This window comes from Drosophila ananassae, chromosome 3R (genome assembly GCF_017639315.1).
Source record: "Drosophila ananassae strain 14024-0371.13 chromosome 3R, ASM1763931v2, whole genome shotgun sequence".
NCBI classification, from domain to species: domain Eukaryota; kingdom Metazoa; phylum Arthropoda; class Insecta; order Diptera; family Drosophilidae; genus Drosophila; species Drosophila ananassae.
The window spans coordinates 7624516-7638026 of NC_057930.1; the positions used below are offsets into that span (position 1 = coordinate 7624516).

Here is a 13511-nt window from a genome sequence, read left to right on the forward strand (position 1 = left end):
CCTCTGCAAGGGTATAAAAATATTCTTACCTGGCACGTGTCTTATTTTTCGTTCTTTTAATCTTTTTTCCGAAATCCTTCGGTTTTGACATTAACAAAAGTGGAATAAATAAAAACTTTTCATAAGTTGTAAAGTGTGCTCGATAGCTTCGAGGGTTCGAGGGTTATACTCTTTTAATTTCAAAGATTTCAGAGTTTTTAAACATTAGTTGACATTTTTGTTTTCTTATAATAAATAAAAGAGAAATTTTTCAATTTTCACTTAAGCTATTAAAAATTGTGAATATTTACAAAAAAATTCAATTAGGGATTTTAATACCCTCTTCAAGGGTTAAAAAATAGGAATTTTTTTTGAATAATTTCTGAACAGAATGTCGGTTAGAGATATTTTGTTAATTATTTATGAAATATTAAAAAATTTCTACAGTTTTACCCATGCAAGGGTATTATAAATTTGGTGAAAAGTGTGCGACGCAGTGAAGGGGACATCTCAGACCCTAGGTTAGGTTAGAGTCTAACCGTTACACTGTGCCCCGTGATGACTCTTATAGCCATTTTGATGGTTATCTTCTTTAAGGGCGCTGGTTATGGTGTTAGGGAGAACGTTATTAAAAGCTCCTTCTATATCTAGAAAGGCTACGAGGTAGCCTATATAGGCCTATATCTATATCTAGAGATATGGCTCTTCTATGATATGGCTCTCTCTAATTTGAATATAAGAGCGTGCAGGGCAGTCTCGGTAAATTTCCTCTTTTTTGGGCATGTTGTGCGTTAGCAATTTGGGTGGGGCCAAGAGTGGATCTTAGATGAAGGTCTATGACTCTCTCTAGGGCCTCAAGCAAAAAGGATGATAGACTGATTGGTTTGAAGTCCTTTGTGGTCGTGTGCGATGACTTGCCTGCGGTACGAAACCAATTTGTTAAAGATATTCGAGACCCAATTCGAGGCAATATCACCTGCTTTTTGAATTAGTCCAGATATTATTTCATCCTCACCCCCAAAAAGTATTTATGTTCCTAATCAGGATAACATCCTGAGTCAATATAAGCATCTTCGTCTGCTAGTATGTCTGTTCCTACGCGAATAGTTTTAATGCTATCAATATATATATCCTATAGCTGTCTTATAACTGGTTGATCGGAAGTGGCATAATTTTGCTTCGATACAGGTCTTTTTACAGGTTCCATTTTGGACCTCTTGGGATTCTTGGATTTAACTTGGATTACAGTTTTGCGTTAAACTGTTTTGAAATAAATTCAATCTTAAATTAATAACCAACGTGTGTAGGGAACTTGAGAAAACTGGGCTCATCGATTTCACCTCCAACCTCTTTTATCTGTGCACCCAGGCTACAGTACCATACGTGTGACAGTCATTCCATTCTCTGTACGTGTACGTGGTTCGTGGTTCATGTTCCCTCTTGAGTTGGTCCTGACTTTAATTGAATCTTTTATTTTATCGAAGCTATGTATATCTTTTCTAGTTATAATATTTGGTTAGTTAGTGGCACACAGAACATACATATATGGATCAGGATTTACATAAACATTTGATTATCCAATGTGTTTGGATTCGATTATGCATTCTGTAAAAGATTATGTTTTATTATGTTTATTATTCAAATAAAATTATTAATAAAAAAAATAAATTAGTTTCGCCATTTAGCTTTAAATTTCCAATTAAATGTAATATTATATAATCTTCATATGCAACTTATTTGTGAAGTGTTTCCAATAAGCAACTTTTAATCGATTATGTTGAGACAATGGAACAAAAAAAGGTAAGTTAAGGAACACTTTATAAGTAAATGGGTACGAATACCAGATAAGCTGTTGAGTACGCTCGAATAATTAGTAAATTATTAAACGGTTTCTATGCTCGGACCCTTGGGGACACTCTCCCCATATTATTCTATCTTTTATTCCCACAAAAAAACATTTAGGATTTTGATATATTTATTTTTTTGTACAAATTATGTTATTCTACGTTAATCAAATAATCTAAGGCACTTGATTTACACTTACAGTATCCATATTTGTTTGCATAATGAGTAAAAAGAAATTTTGCGTGTTCTTGATGAGAATGATATTTTCCATTTATTTAATAAGCCACGTTCAGGCAGATATTGTGGGTAAATATTTGCATTATCCCGCTGGCTAAATCAGAAAATAAAATAGCAGGCCGCACACAAAACAAATAAGCATTGACTAGGCTGATTATGGTGTGAATTAATATAAAATAACAAAAATCAACAAAATTTGTTTCTAATTCAAAATTGGAGCCAGAAAGTCAGACAAAATGCTACTCTTTTCCATTGCCCGATGGCAAAGAATAATAGAATAAGTAAGAGGAGCGGGGGAATAAATAGCCTGTGTGCGTCTTATGAATGTAATTTTTCAGAAAAGAATTGGAATTGAAGGGCAGAAGGTAAAATATAGTAATATTGTTCTTGGATTAAAATGAGTTGGTTCATGAGTTTGAAAAATAAGTGCTTATGACTACTTAGTTAAGATTTGGCTTATACATAATTACAATTTATATGATTCTTATTCCACTAAAATTAAGAGCTAGTAATTTTTCAAATGCTTTGCTTTTTAGGCGAAATGTTCGCTTAAAATCTTTACAAGTACCACTGCGATTGTTTAAAATAATATTCAGTGGTTGGTTAAATAAAAATATAGTTCAGACTGTTCATTACGTTTGTATAATCGATATTGGATATTATGGCTACTTGATAAGCTCTCGTTTTGGGGCTGACCATCACTTTGCCACAATAAGTATATCACCCAGATGCCTCACTATAAATATCACAAGACTCCGCCGCTTCGGCAATACTTCCACCGGAAACGAAAGCGGGTGATTTGAGAGGGTTTACAGGAAGGAGCAGCACAGGATCAGGACCAGCACAGTTATGGGGAACAGGGCATAGATCTCACTTCGCGGATGGCAGGTGGATATCAGGTTGGTGATGTCATCCTCCTCGTGCTCGATTCCATCCCGCGTTGGAACCTCCACCACTACGATCTCGTCGGACAGAAAACTGATGTTGAAGGTGCAGTTTGTGGTGTTGAGGCAGCTCTGCGACTCGGTAAGATTGGAGTATTGATAGGTTGGCTTATATATATCGAATACAGCGTGGAGCTCGTTCCGGACATAATCATTATCGCTATAGAAGATGTAGTAGTAGTAACCATCTTCGATCACACTGTGCACGGCAACAGCACTTGTGTTCGCCGAGAAGTCCATTATGTGAGGATTTGAGCACTCGTTGTTTGGCTTAAAAAACTCCTGCAACAGGATATCACCTTTGAAGCACTGGAGCAGTCCTGTCTCGAAACTGGACACCGAATTGGACTCGTCAGTTTGGGTGAAGTTGATGGCATTGCCTCCGTGTATGTACTTCCTGTCGTAAACATTCTCTCGCTTTGATCTTTTATAAAGTTGCTCGTAGAGCTCCTGCCTTTTTTGATATTTTTTAATGCCATTATTGTGTCTTTTTAGTCGCTGTTTGTGAGGTGCATCGCTTGGGTTTGGAGCCTTGGATCCATGATGGTGTGTCGTGTCATTTTGATTATGGTGTATTGCAGCATTAAGAATGTGGTCTGCGTGGTGGAATCCTAAGTTATGATCCTGATTGCTGGGCAGACTGCCTTTTTGTAGTTTTTTCCTAAAACCCTTGGGCTCTGGTTCTGGCTCCGGTTGGCTAACGGTTTGCTTGAAATGTAAATTCAAATGGGGGCTATCACTCAAGTCCTCGCCACCGTGATTCTCATGCTCCATCATAGTGTCCTGATTGTTCTTTTCCTCGGTGATCTCCACATTGTCCTCGAAAAACACCTTCACTTGTTCCTCGTGTCCTTCGACGTATTTGGCATCCTGTTTGTTCTTATTGTGATCGGTGAGGCCGCACAGATTCAACTCCCTTTGGCCTTTGACGATGAGGATGCGAGAGCCATAGAAGCGGGAGCAGAACTTCACTCGTACCTTGGCTCCCGCCAGCAGGAAGAAGCCCCAATACTCCAGGGTGTCGTCCGGCAGGGTCATCGATTTCTTTAACCGAATGTGCTTCCGGTTCGTGGAGATTTCCGGCTTGTTGCGTAACTGAAAGGCATTGAAATTGGAATTCATCCGCAATGTGTGCTTCGAACAGAAAATGGAGGAGATGCCGGCTCGGATCTCTATGATGTCCGACTCGGCCATGGGATAGATGACATCCGCGAAGACGGTCTTGCGCAAATGGAGTGGCATTATAATCAGGATGGCCGGCAAAATCACAATCATCAGACAAAAGATAAGCACCCGCTTCACGCCGTGCATTTTGCGGGACTCTGGAAAAAAAATAAATAAAAATGATAAAGATTATTATCTGGCAAGTATATTTTTTTTAGTTTGGTTATAACGTGCCACCTTCAAAGTGATATTCCGTTAGGGGCTGCATCTCGGCTACTTTAGATTTCAAAATACTGGAAAAAAACAGAAATTATATGGCGAATACGTCTGATTGCTAGTCGGGTGTGTTGTACACTGCCTTGATTGTGCGATTATCAAATTAGTCTGGCTGCCTGAGACTGGCAAGTCGGCCTCCGTGGATTTTCACGCCTATCGCCTGCCACCACCCCCTGTCATTTCTTTTATCTGAATGGACGAGTGTGTGTGAGAGGCGAGATTGTATCAACAAACCGACACGAATATTGATATTGTTCCATTGTATAACTAAGCTATTCACAAGATCCAATTGACAGACTCAGATCGATGGGTCGGCAAATGACAGAGTCTGTTTGATTAATATTTAGCGATTCAATACTTCCAATACTTCGAATCATTTTAGTTTACCTGATGGGCTTGATAAAAAAAAATAATTTCGCTGTTAATTAAGCCAAAAAAGGAACAGGAGCAGAATCAGGTAGTGAGGCTATTTATTTAAAAGAGAGATATGAATAAGATCTTGGGGTATAAGCCGAAGCAATCATATTCTTTGAAAATGTAAGTTGGTGATTCATAATTTGAGCACTATTTTCCTTCAGTTGAATGCTATATTGTATTAATTCAATATTGAGCACAAATTATATTTCCCATCACATGTAAGCTTATCAAAGAACTTTTCTAATTACCAACAACAAATTGATGTCAATGCTGATAAGCCTTTTTTTTAACACCGAATGCTGTTAATATTAGCCAGATGTTATCAACGTCAACGGCTGGTTGTGATCAGGGGTAATATATGTATATATAGATTCCTAAATTCCTATCAAAATTTATGGTAAACACGAGAAACTATTTTTTTTTGTGTTGTCACGTTTTTGTCGAGTGCTTTTCGAACCGGACTGATATGTGGTGCACTTTTAGATTATGAACAGAATAAATACCATGAGCATGATAGTCTGTGAATCCATTGAGGAAAAAAGATTAAAATTATAAAAATAAATTGAGACGATTATTACAATAAGTACACATTTTAGTATCAAGCTTAATCAACTGGCACAATAATCTCTTTTAGTTGCTTTATTTATTTGACTTTTATTTAATTGATAAGGGGTCCATAAAGTGATAATAAGCAGAGCTTGCAAATAACAGTTAACTGTTTCTCCTTGTTAAAAAATAAGTCTAATTTATGGACCCTTTGATTCGGTTGTATTGATAAGATTTTTATTAATAAGTGATTTAATAGACATTTAATGGTAGTAAACTAAAGGCTAAATTATTTTTTATACATGACCCCATTGTTGCCATTTCTCCGTGTCGTGATTTCCCATCGCGATGGCTTTGGTAATGTTTGGTTTAATTTTCATTCTGCATACTTTTTTGTTAATCGAATATTTCTCTTTAAATTGGTAAATTGAATAGAAACGAAACATGGTTTTACCAGTTATTTGTCTTAAATATTGGTGTAAAAACGCCTTCTAAACGGGTTTATTCGAGGTGTGAAATGTGGAATATTTGGAAATTTTTACTTAAGCACAATTCTAGCACCTGTAGAAACATTATCTTTTGTCTTTTTTCTGCCTATGTTCGATTTATGGTGCGTGGGAATTTAATAAAAATAAAAAGTGTGGGCTTTAATTGTAGCTTTGGTTTCAAGTATTGGGTACTTACGCGATTTTCCCTGTTTTTTCTTTTATTTACACTAGGTATTATTGTCGTAGCCTGACGTCAAGGTGGTGGTGATAAGTGTGTGTCTTATTTAATTTTCACATGCAGTTGGCGGTACTGTTGGCGCAGTCTGTTGTTTTGCATTTGCTTAGGTGAGCATTTTAGTATAGAAACAACCAAAATTAATTGGATGCACCCATGAAATGCACGAAATCACACGTGCATCTTTACATGATTTCGTATTATCAATTAAATCCACGGGTTTCTTCAGCGATATGTTGTTCTATTTTGACACACATTTTAATCAACAATTGTTGTTGCCTGCTCACACTCTCTCCTCAGGCGGTTGTCTTTTCTCTCGCTGTCTCGACTATATTGCACTTTGCTTCCGCATATCTTTCTTTGTTAAGTAGTATTTTATAATTTTAATAAAATTTTAACCATAGTAACATTTCCAAAAAACTATTAACAACTCCTCTCATTTTTGTTGGCTATAATGTTTGTTTATCAGTGAAGAGTGTTGTTACGAAATTATTCGGCCTCGACGCGGCAGAAACAAAGCGCTTCGCTGCGCTAACTGAAACAAAGTAGCTACGAGATACGAAGTATCTGAGAAATAAAATACAATAAATAACCCCCGAACCACCACGGACGGTGCTGTGAAATTTTTTTCCAATGTAAGCGTTTTTCAGCACTAATTTTATCTAATCACTGAAATTTTTCATTCAAACGCGCGGGTTGAGCGTTATTTCCAAATTTTCTTAAACGAACAGCCCGCGCGTTTGAATGTGACATTTCAGTGTTGGGAAACTCACCGAACGAGACAATTAAGAGAAGCTATTTTTGTTTTGAACTGCTGCGATCCTTTTTTGTGGGCTGCTAATTTGTCGGATAGATATTAGTCAAATATATTAAACCACTACTTAGATCGACAGAAACAGTTTTTCAGCTATGACAGTGAACGAGAGGCTAATAGATAGGTCCACACTCGGATAGAAAAAAATACCATAATTTTTTGTAGGGATGCCAACCCGCACCGATGAACATTTTACATGACCATCGCGAAAAGATTAAAAACTTTAATCAGTAATCGCTCTCAAAGTAAAATCTCAGATTGGATAGTTTAAATTGATGGAGGGAAAATTTTGGAAAAGACGGCCAAAACTAAAGTCGTTCAATTTGATGAAATGGAAAAATCAAACTCACCAAGTTGGTTGAAATTCGGCCAGCTATTTGGGATTTGCTAAATAAAAAAAATTCGATGAACATTTAATTAAAAAATGTGAGAGGGTATTGTAGAAATTTCAAAAAGTTTATTAAAATTAAAAAAAAAAAAAAAAAAACAAAACATTGCAGACCCTAAGGATTCCCAATTTGAATTTTTGTCCCATATTGTCCCCTAGAAACATCTCAAATCTAATAAATAGGTACCTTCCATTTTAAAAAGAAATTCAATGGGAAGCAAAAGAATTCTTATACTGAAGACTAAGATAATAATTAGTATAGAAGATTAAATATGTGGGTGGCGTAATGTCTATCAACCAAAAATCGAACCATTCCTTATTAAAATATTATTCCGCAGCGTACAGTAAATATATAAAAATGCAGCGTTCAGCGTTGAGAAGTCATTTTTTAATCAGCTGAATAAATATAATTACCTGAGGATATTTTAATAAAATAAATATTGTTATCAACAGCATTTATCAGGATTCTGAAATTTGTCATTTTTTGTAACATCTAAAGTATATTAGAGTTATGTATATTTATTGATATTTCCATTTTGAACGAAACATTTGAACTCATTGCTAATTAAACACTTCGTAACAACACTAATCGTAAGGTTTACATTAAAAGAATTTTTTAAAATGAACTCACTGTTTATGTCCGGCATTGAGTAGAAGAAATCCGTATGATAATAATGCAATTGGCCGGGACTAATTGAAGTACCCCGTTTGAACATATTTTTCGTTGGCATTCTGAATGTTGTACGAGAATGGGAATATTTTAAACGTCCACTGAGGGCTGGAGCACATCCGTAGCTGGCAAGTAATCGAGACGAACTAACGACAAATGTAAAATACTAATCAGACGTGAGCCTCCGACCGACTTTTCTTATATTTAATATATACTGTGTGGCCTGGGATAACGACGCCTGATGACGCCTGAGCTCTTTCATCTGAGCTGATACCGATAGCCGGTGTCGGCCTATTATCATAATGTATTAGTAAACACTGCTATAAAGTCTACCGAACATTCAGCCGCAAATTGATAAGCAGCTAATTGGATACCCGGTTGTGTCACGTGAGCCTTGATGGGTAGACTTGTATTTAATTATTCAATGGTTTAAGTCTGCATAACATTAAATGGAAAAATGGTGTCGATATGACTAGAGTAAAAGTACACATGCTGGGTATAACCGGAAATTGAAATTGCAACTGTGTTAAGGATGTCAAATTAATTTCAAAGAGTGCTACAGATAAAAAAAATTCTCAAAATTTAATTCAGTAAAAGAAATAACGTTTTTAGTATACTTTTTTTGTCATTACTGCAGAAGGCTATGTACACAGTTGATTCATGTTTTTTTTCGCTATCTTCAGATACACAGTTTTCTGTTACCAGTCAACTTGTCAAACAGGGAACAAGATAAAATTGTTAATTGCCACAAACGCAAGAAGATCTAAATAACGGATTTATATCGCTTTATATTAGATAAGATTCCAGTGTTATATATTTTTTATTTATTGCGTGGAAAGTTTCAGTAGTGCAGGCTAAAATGCACACTGACATGAGTTTCGTTGCTTTCTGGAGATTCCGTAGTTATGGGTTCTAGAAATGTTGGCCTTGGATCTGTTGTCGACTGTGAGGTGGCCAATAATTTCCTTATCCTTTGAATTTCCTCATTGATTATTTTCCGCCAAAAAAGACTGTTTTTTTTCAAATTTCTCTACTTTTTCCAGAAGGTTATCCATTAAAACGGAAATTTTTCTAAGCGGAGCTGCATTTTCCTCCTTTAATGTAAGATTAGAAACATATTTTGGATCTTTCCAAACAGTTCTTTCTGACCTTCCGTTTCGACAAATACAAAATTTTTTGGTCTCCTCGTCGATAACACACTTCGATTGCTCCGCATAGCGGTTTAAACGCCCGAAAGACGAAACATTTACATTAAAAAGAGTCTTTGATATCAGATTATAGTGAACGGTGGCCAAAAAACTGCCCATTTGTGGTTGGGTTAAAAAACGTACTCTATAATTTCGCAGACGTGTTCTATAATATGATTTTTTTTGGTATACGGATTCCACACTGTCAAGAGTGAATTCCTCACAAATATTTTGTAATTTATTCTTGTGCAGATATTGATTTAGACTTTCAACCAATAGCTTTCCAAGAGGTAATTTATGAGCGTCTTTTGTGGATATCTTTACATAGTTGGCACACTCGCAATAATTTTCACTGTTACTAGCTGACTGACAATTACGATTGTTTGGTATCTCCTCGAAAAGTGACTGACAGGTGGGGCATCCGAAAATTTGACTGGGGACTATCAAGTTCTGGGGACTATCTTTGCTCAGTTCGAGAATATGCCGAAGAGTTAAATATATATCGTGTGGGGAACTCAAACGGTTTTTATTTACAGCCAGATTTCGAATCATCCTGGGATATTTCTCCCTAAACCAATCCGGTAACCAGATATTAAGAAAAGGCCTGCATACATGATCACTGAAGAATATCACGATCGTATTATCGAATAGACCAAGCTGTTTAAATCTCTTGAAGTAGTCCACCAAATTGCTTTCTTTCGCTTCCCCGGTGGAAATTTTGGTCCAGAATAGTCCAAAAAATGGATTCGTGCTCTTGGCATACATCGTTAAGAGCTCCTCACAATAATCCAACACATAGTTTGATGTTAGCAAATTCTCAATATTCGGAGTGTTATTCCGTAACTCCACACTTTCGGCTATTCCTTGCAGGAAGGGTCTGAGGTAGTAGTCGACAGGCTGCTCTTCAAAATCTAATGTTAAGTCTCTGATGAAGGCAATATCCTCTCCCAAGGCCGTGACATAGCCTTCGCTTTTGAATTGTTTCCAAATAAAAGGCACGGAACCCGTTGACTCTAAATTGGCAATGCTACTAGGACTATATCCCGAGGCTAATGCCATCAAATTGTATGTATAGTTTTCGCCAATTCTTCTGAACTTTTGTAGTTTAAACCAACGTTCCATATTAATATCCTTCAAAGCAGATGAAATCATTTTCTGTGTCATTCCATTGAAACCGATCAGTAAAATATTAGGACGTTGCTTTTGAGAAATCTGGCTTTTAGTTTGATTTTTCAAATTTACAAAGGTCTGTGGATTTATTTGAAGAACTTTACCCTTTGTCGTTTTACAACTTGTAATTATTGCCTCAGTATTGGCGGGTAGTACATCCCCATTGGTGATATGAATCTCTTTTACTTTGCTGTGAAATGTATAACATTAAAATAAGAAAATTTTTTTATTTTTTTGGTTTACCTACTTGATACTGTCCTCTTGATATCTTCCCTGAGAGGTCTTCGAAATAGTTTTATAGCCACAGTTGAAATTTTCGTCCAGGGAATGGTTTGTTAGTCGATAAAAACTCTGATTGGCAGCAAATCGACTCAAATGCATAACATTGGCAAGCCTTTCAATGTCGTAGGTATAGCTGACTATATTGTCTCTATTTGTATCTTCCATAATATTCAGATACGAGGAAGATGTGCTAGTTGAAATTGAAGTACTGGGGCTTGTAGCTGTGGGTGTTGTAGTATTCTCAGTTTTAGTATTGTCAGTTGTAGTTGTGGGTGTTGTACTATTGGCAGTTGTAGGTGTGGGTGTTGTAGTCGTGGGTGTTGTAGTTTTGAGAGTTGTAGTTAGGGGGGCTGTAATCTTGGGAGGAGTAATAATTTTTATATTTAGAAAGGGGCTTGTTGTGGAATTAGCTTCTGTTGTTTTTTTAGTCTTATTAAACTGTTTGAAAAGAGGTCTTCTGGTATTATTCCTTCTGCCTCTTTGGGCTTGAGTGCCCAATGTACAAATTAAAAAAGTAAAAATCAAAAAAACACCCGTTACACACACCCTCATTATGCGAAATAAAAACTATAATAAACCAGGGGCTGAAATTTATTTTAAACTCAAATGTTTAGACCGAGATAATTTCAATTTTTTGGTCAATTTCCGCAAATTGATCAATATCCGGAATATTATACAGATCCGCCTTCACTTTTCTCCCTGCTTCTTCAGGGTTAACATTTGAAATTGTTTCAAAATTTAAATTAGGCTCACGCTTTGATGTTTGGTTTAATTTTCTTTCTTCATTTTTGGTTGTGTTTTTTTGAGGTGCTTTTTTATTCCTCAAATTTTCTGGGTTCTGCTTAATTTGTTCATTTTTTTTTGTTTTTGGAATGTCTTTTATTCTGCGAGTCAGGCAAATGCAAAACTTTTTGCCCATTAAATTTCTTAAGCAATCGGAATCGTTTCCATAGAAATTCAAACGATTAATTGAAGCAACATTAATGTATTCCAGATTTTTGTGTTTGTGGCTGAATCGGGTGGTGGCCGAAAACTGGGGGTTGTTGGGACTGGCTGTGAAGACTACTCGAAAAGTACTGCCACTTGTGCCGTTTCCATCAACTCTCAGATGCACAGACTCCATGGACTTCATCTTTAACTTTGAGCAAATTTCGTGCAAATTTTGGTGATAGAGATATTCATTGATGCTCTTTACCAAAAGCTTTCCCAAGGGCACACTCTTGTAGTCCTTTGGTTTCAAGAGCTGGTATCTGTCACAGGGGCACAGCTTCTCGCTTATTCCGGCATCGGCACAGGTGCGATTCTCGGGTACGGGGGCTAGAAGGGTCTGGCAGGTGGGACAGTCTAGCAGTTTTCGCACAGCTCTGGGCCAACGCTCCCCAAGTTCCAAAATGTGATGCAGTGTTAGATGGAGATCATAGGCTGAAGTCAGTCTTTTTCCATTTATCCTCAGGGCTTGAACAATTTCCGGGTGGCGTACTCGAAACCAAGGTGGTAGCCATATAAGCAACATGGGTTGGGTTTCCGCAAGAACGTCTGGACCTTTTGCATTCCCGGAAGGGCCTTTATCGCTAAAAAAGATGACAATCGACTGCGAGAATAGGTTTTGTTTTTTCCTGCGCACAAAATGATCCAACCATATGGGTTCTGCAATATTATCTGCCTCGTGATTACTTTGTTTTACCTTATTAGTCCAGAAGAACCCGAATTGGGATCGTTTTGTGTTTAAATGGCGCTTAAGGAACTGCTCAGAATAGTCGTGAATAAACTGGATGTGCATTCGTCTATCAACACAGTCAGTTGTTTTTGGAATTTTTTCAAATGGACGGGCAAAGAAATCCAGAAATCCTTGTACAAATCCCGACTTGTCCATGCGAAACATTGAAATGTCCGAACTGCCTTCCCCATAGGCGGTAATATAACCCTTTCGTTGGAAACGTTTCCAAATCAAGGGCAGGGAGTCGATGCATCCATGTTTGTTGGACTTGCACTGAAGATTCGACCAGGTATCGGGACTGTAACCTGTTAACAAGGCCATGAGGTTTGGTAAGCTGTTTTGACCTATTCTAGTATAGCCCTGCATCTCAAACCAGCCCTGCTTTTTGATATTTTCAAACAGACTAGGCATGTTGTTACGTAAGGTCATCCTTGAAAGGTTATCCATACCTAGCATTATGATACTAGGTCGGCGGTGCCAAGATTTTTGGAGAGGAATCGACCTGCGGGGCTGGACAAAGGCGAAGGTGTCCATTTGCAGATCCTCGGAAAGTTCATTTCGGCAAATAACTTTCATTGCTTCGATGTGAAGGGGAACCACATAACCATCCTCAAAGGCGGTTTCTTCACCTAAGCTGTTGGATTTTATAAAAAAATTATTTATATAGTTTGATAAAATTATTACCTCATGGGTTCTTCGGCACTAGCATTCTTCAATCTTCGGATTTCCCGATAGGTGCAATTGTAGCCCATCAAGTTAGGGAATTTTTTTCGCATTACTTTCAATTTTAATTGAGCAACTGGGTAATTTATTTGCAAAACATAATGCTGCAGCTTCTCATCAAATCGATTGCTGATTAAACTCTTGTCTTTGGAGCAGTTTAAACTGGCAGAGTGTTTTTTTATTTTGGAAATAATGGGATAATAGGGTATATGACACTGAGTGGTTTTTATATAATGGTGGTGAGGGGTAGTTATTTTTTTGACTGTAGTTCGATCGACTGTACGTTTTTTGGCCACCTTCGCCAAAATACATAATATTATAAAATGAATCAGCCACAAAAGTACCCTATTTTGTTTCATCTTTCAGCTTAACTGCTTCAGAATTTCGAGAATTACAATTAAATCTATGGAAATATCAATTTCATGGCTA

General features: G+C 37.0%; 2 protein-coding genes across 5 annotated transcripts; both read right to left on the reverse strand.

The window, feature by feature from the left end:
• Positions 1–1936: 1936 nt before the first annotated feature.
• On the reverse strand, positions 1937–8211 carry LOC6504826. 3 transcript variants are annotated; one of them, XM_014904983.3, is made up of 2 exons: positions 7965–8211; positions 1937–4327 (listed from the first exon to the last, which is right to left on the reverse strand). In XM_014904983.3, the coding sequence occupies exons 1-2, from the start codon at positions 8062–8064 to the stop codon at positions 2871–2873; spliced, it is 1557 nt and encodes a 518-aa protein (XP_014760469.1). In that variant the 5' UTR covers positions 8065–8211; the 3' UTR covers positions 1937–2870. The 3 variants fall into 3 exon arrangements, with proteins under 3 accessions (XP_014760469.1, XP_014760470.1, XP_001964831.2); XM_014904984.3 differs by lacking the exon at positions 7965–8211 and adding an exon at positions 6093–6743; XM_001964795.4 differs by lacking the exon at positions 7965–8211 and adding an exon at positions 4407–4613.
• A 601-nt stretch (positions 8212–8812) lies between these two features.
• Positions 8813–13466, reverse strand: LOC26515600. 2 transcript variants are annotated; one of them, XM_032455108.2, is made up of 3 exons: positions 13044–13466; positions 10608–12993; positions 8813–10550 (listed from the first exon to the last, which is right to left on the reverse strand). In XM_032455108.2, the coding sequence occupies exons 1-2, from the start codon at positions 13439–13441 to the stop codon at positions 11253–11255; spliced, it is 2139 nt and encodes a 712-aa protein (XP_032310999.2). In that variant the 5' UTR covers positions 13442–13466; the 3' UTR covers positions 8813–10550; positions 10608–11252. The 2 variants fall into 2 exon arrangements, with proteins under 2 accessions (XP_032310999.2, XP_044572556.1); XM_044716621.1 differs by lacking the exon at positions 13044–13466 and having other exon boundaries at positions 10608–11218.
• Between the last annotated feature and the right edge of the window lie 45 nt (positions 13467–13511).

Excerpts from the sequence above, each read along its gene's own strand:
- LOC26515600 (XM_044716621.1), bottom strand. The coding sequence starts at position 11,194 with ATGAGGGTGTGTGTAACGGGTGTTTTTTTGATTTTTACTTTTTTAATT. Across the intron at positions 10,551-10,607 it reads TATCAAGAGGACAGTATCAA|CAAAGTAAAAGAGATTCATA; the intron begins GTAGGTAAACCA and ends TACATTTCACAG.
- LOC6504826 (XM_014904983.3), bottom strand. The coding sequence starts at position 8,064 with ATGCCAACGAAAAATATGTTCAAACGGGGTACTTCAATTAGTCCCGGC. Across the intron at positions 4,328-7,964 it reads CTCAATGCCGGACATAAACA|AGTCCCGCAAAATGCACGGC; the intron begins GTGAGTTCATTT and ends TTTTTTTTCCAG.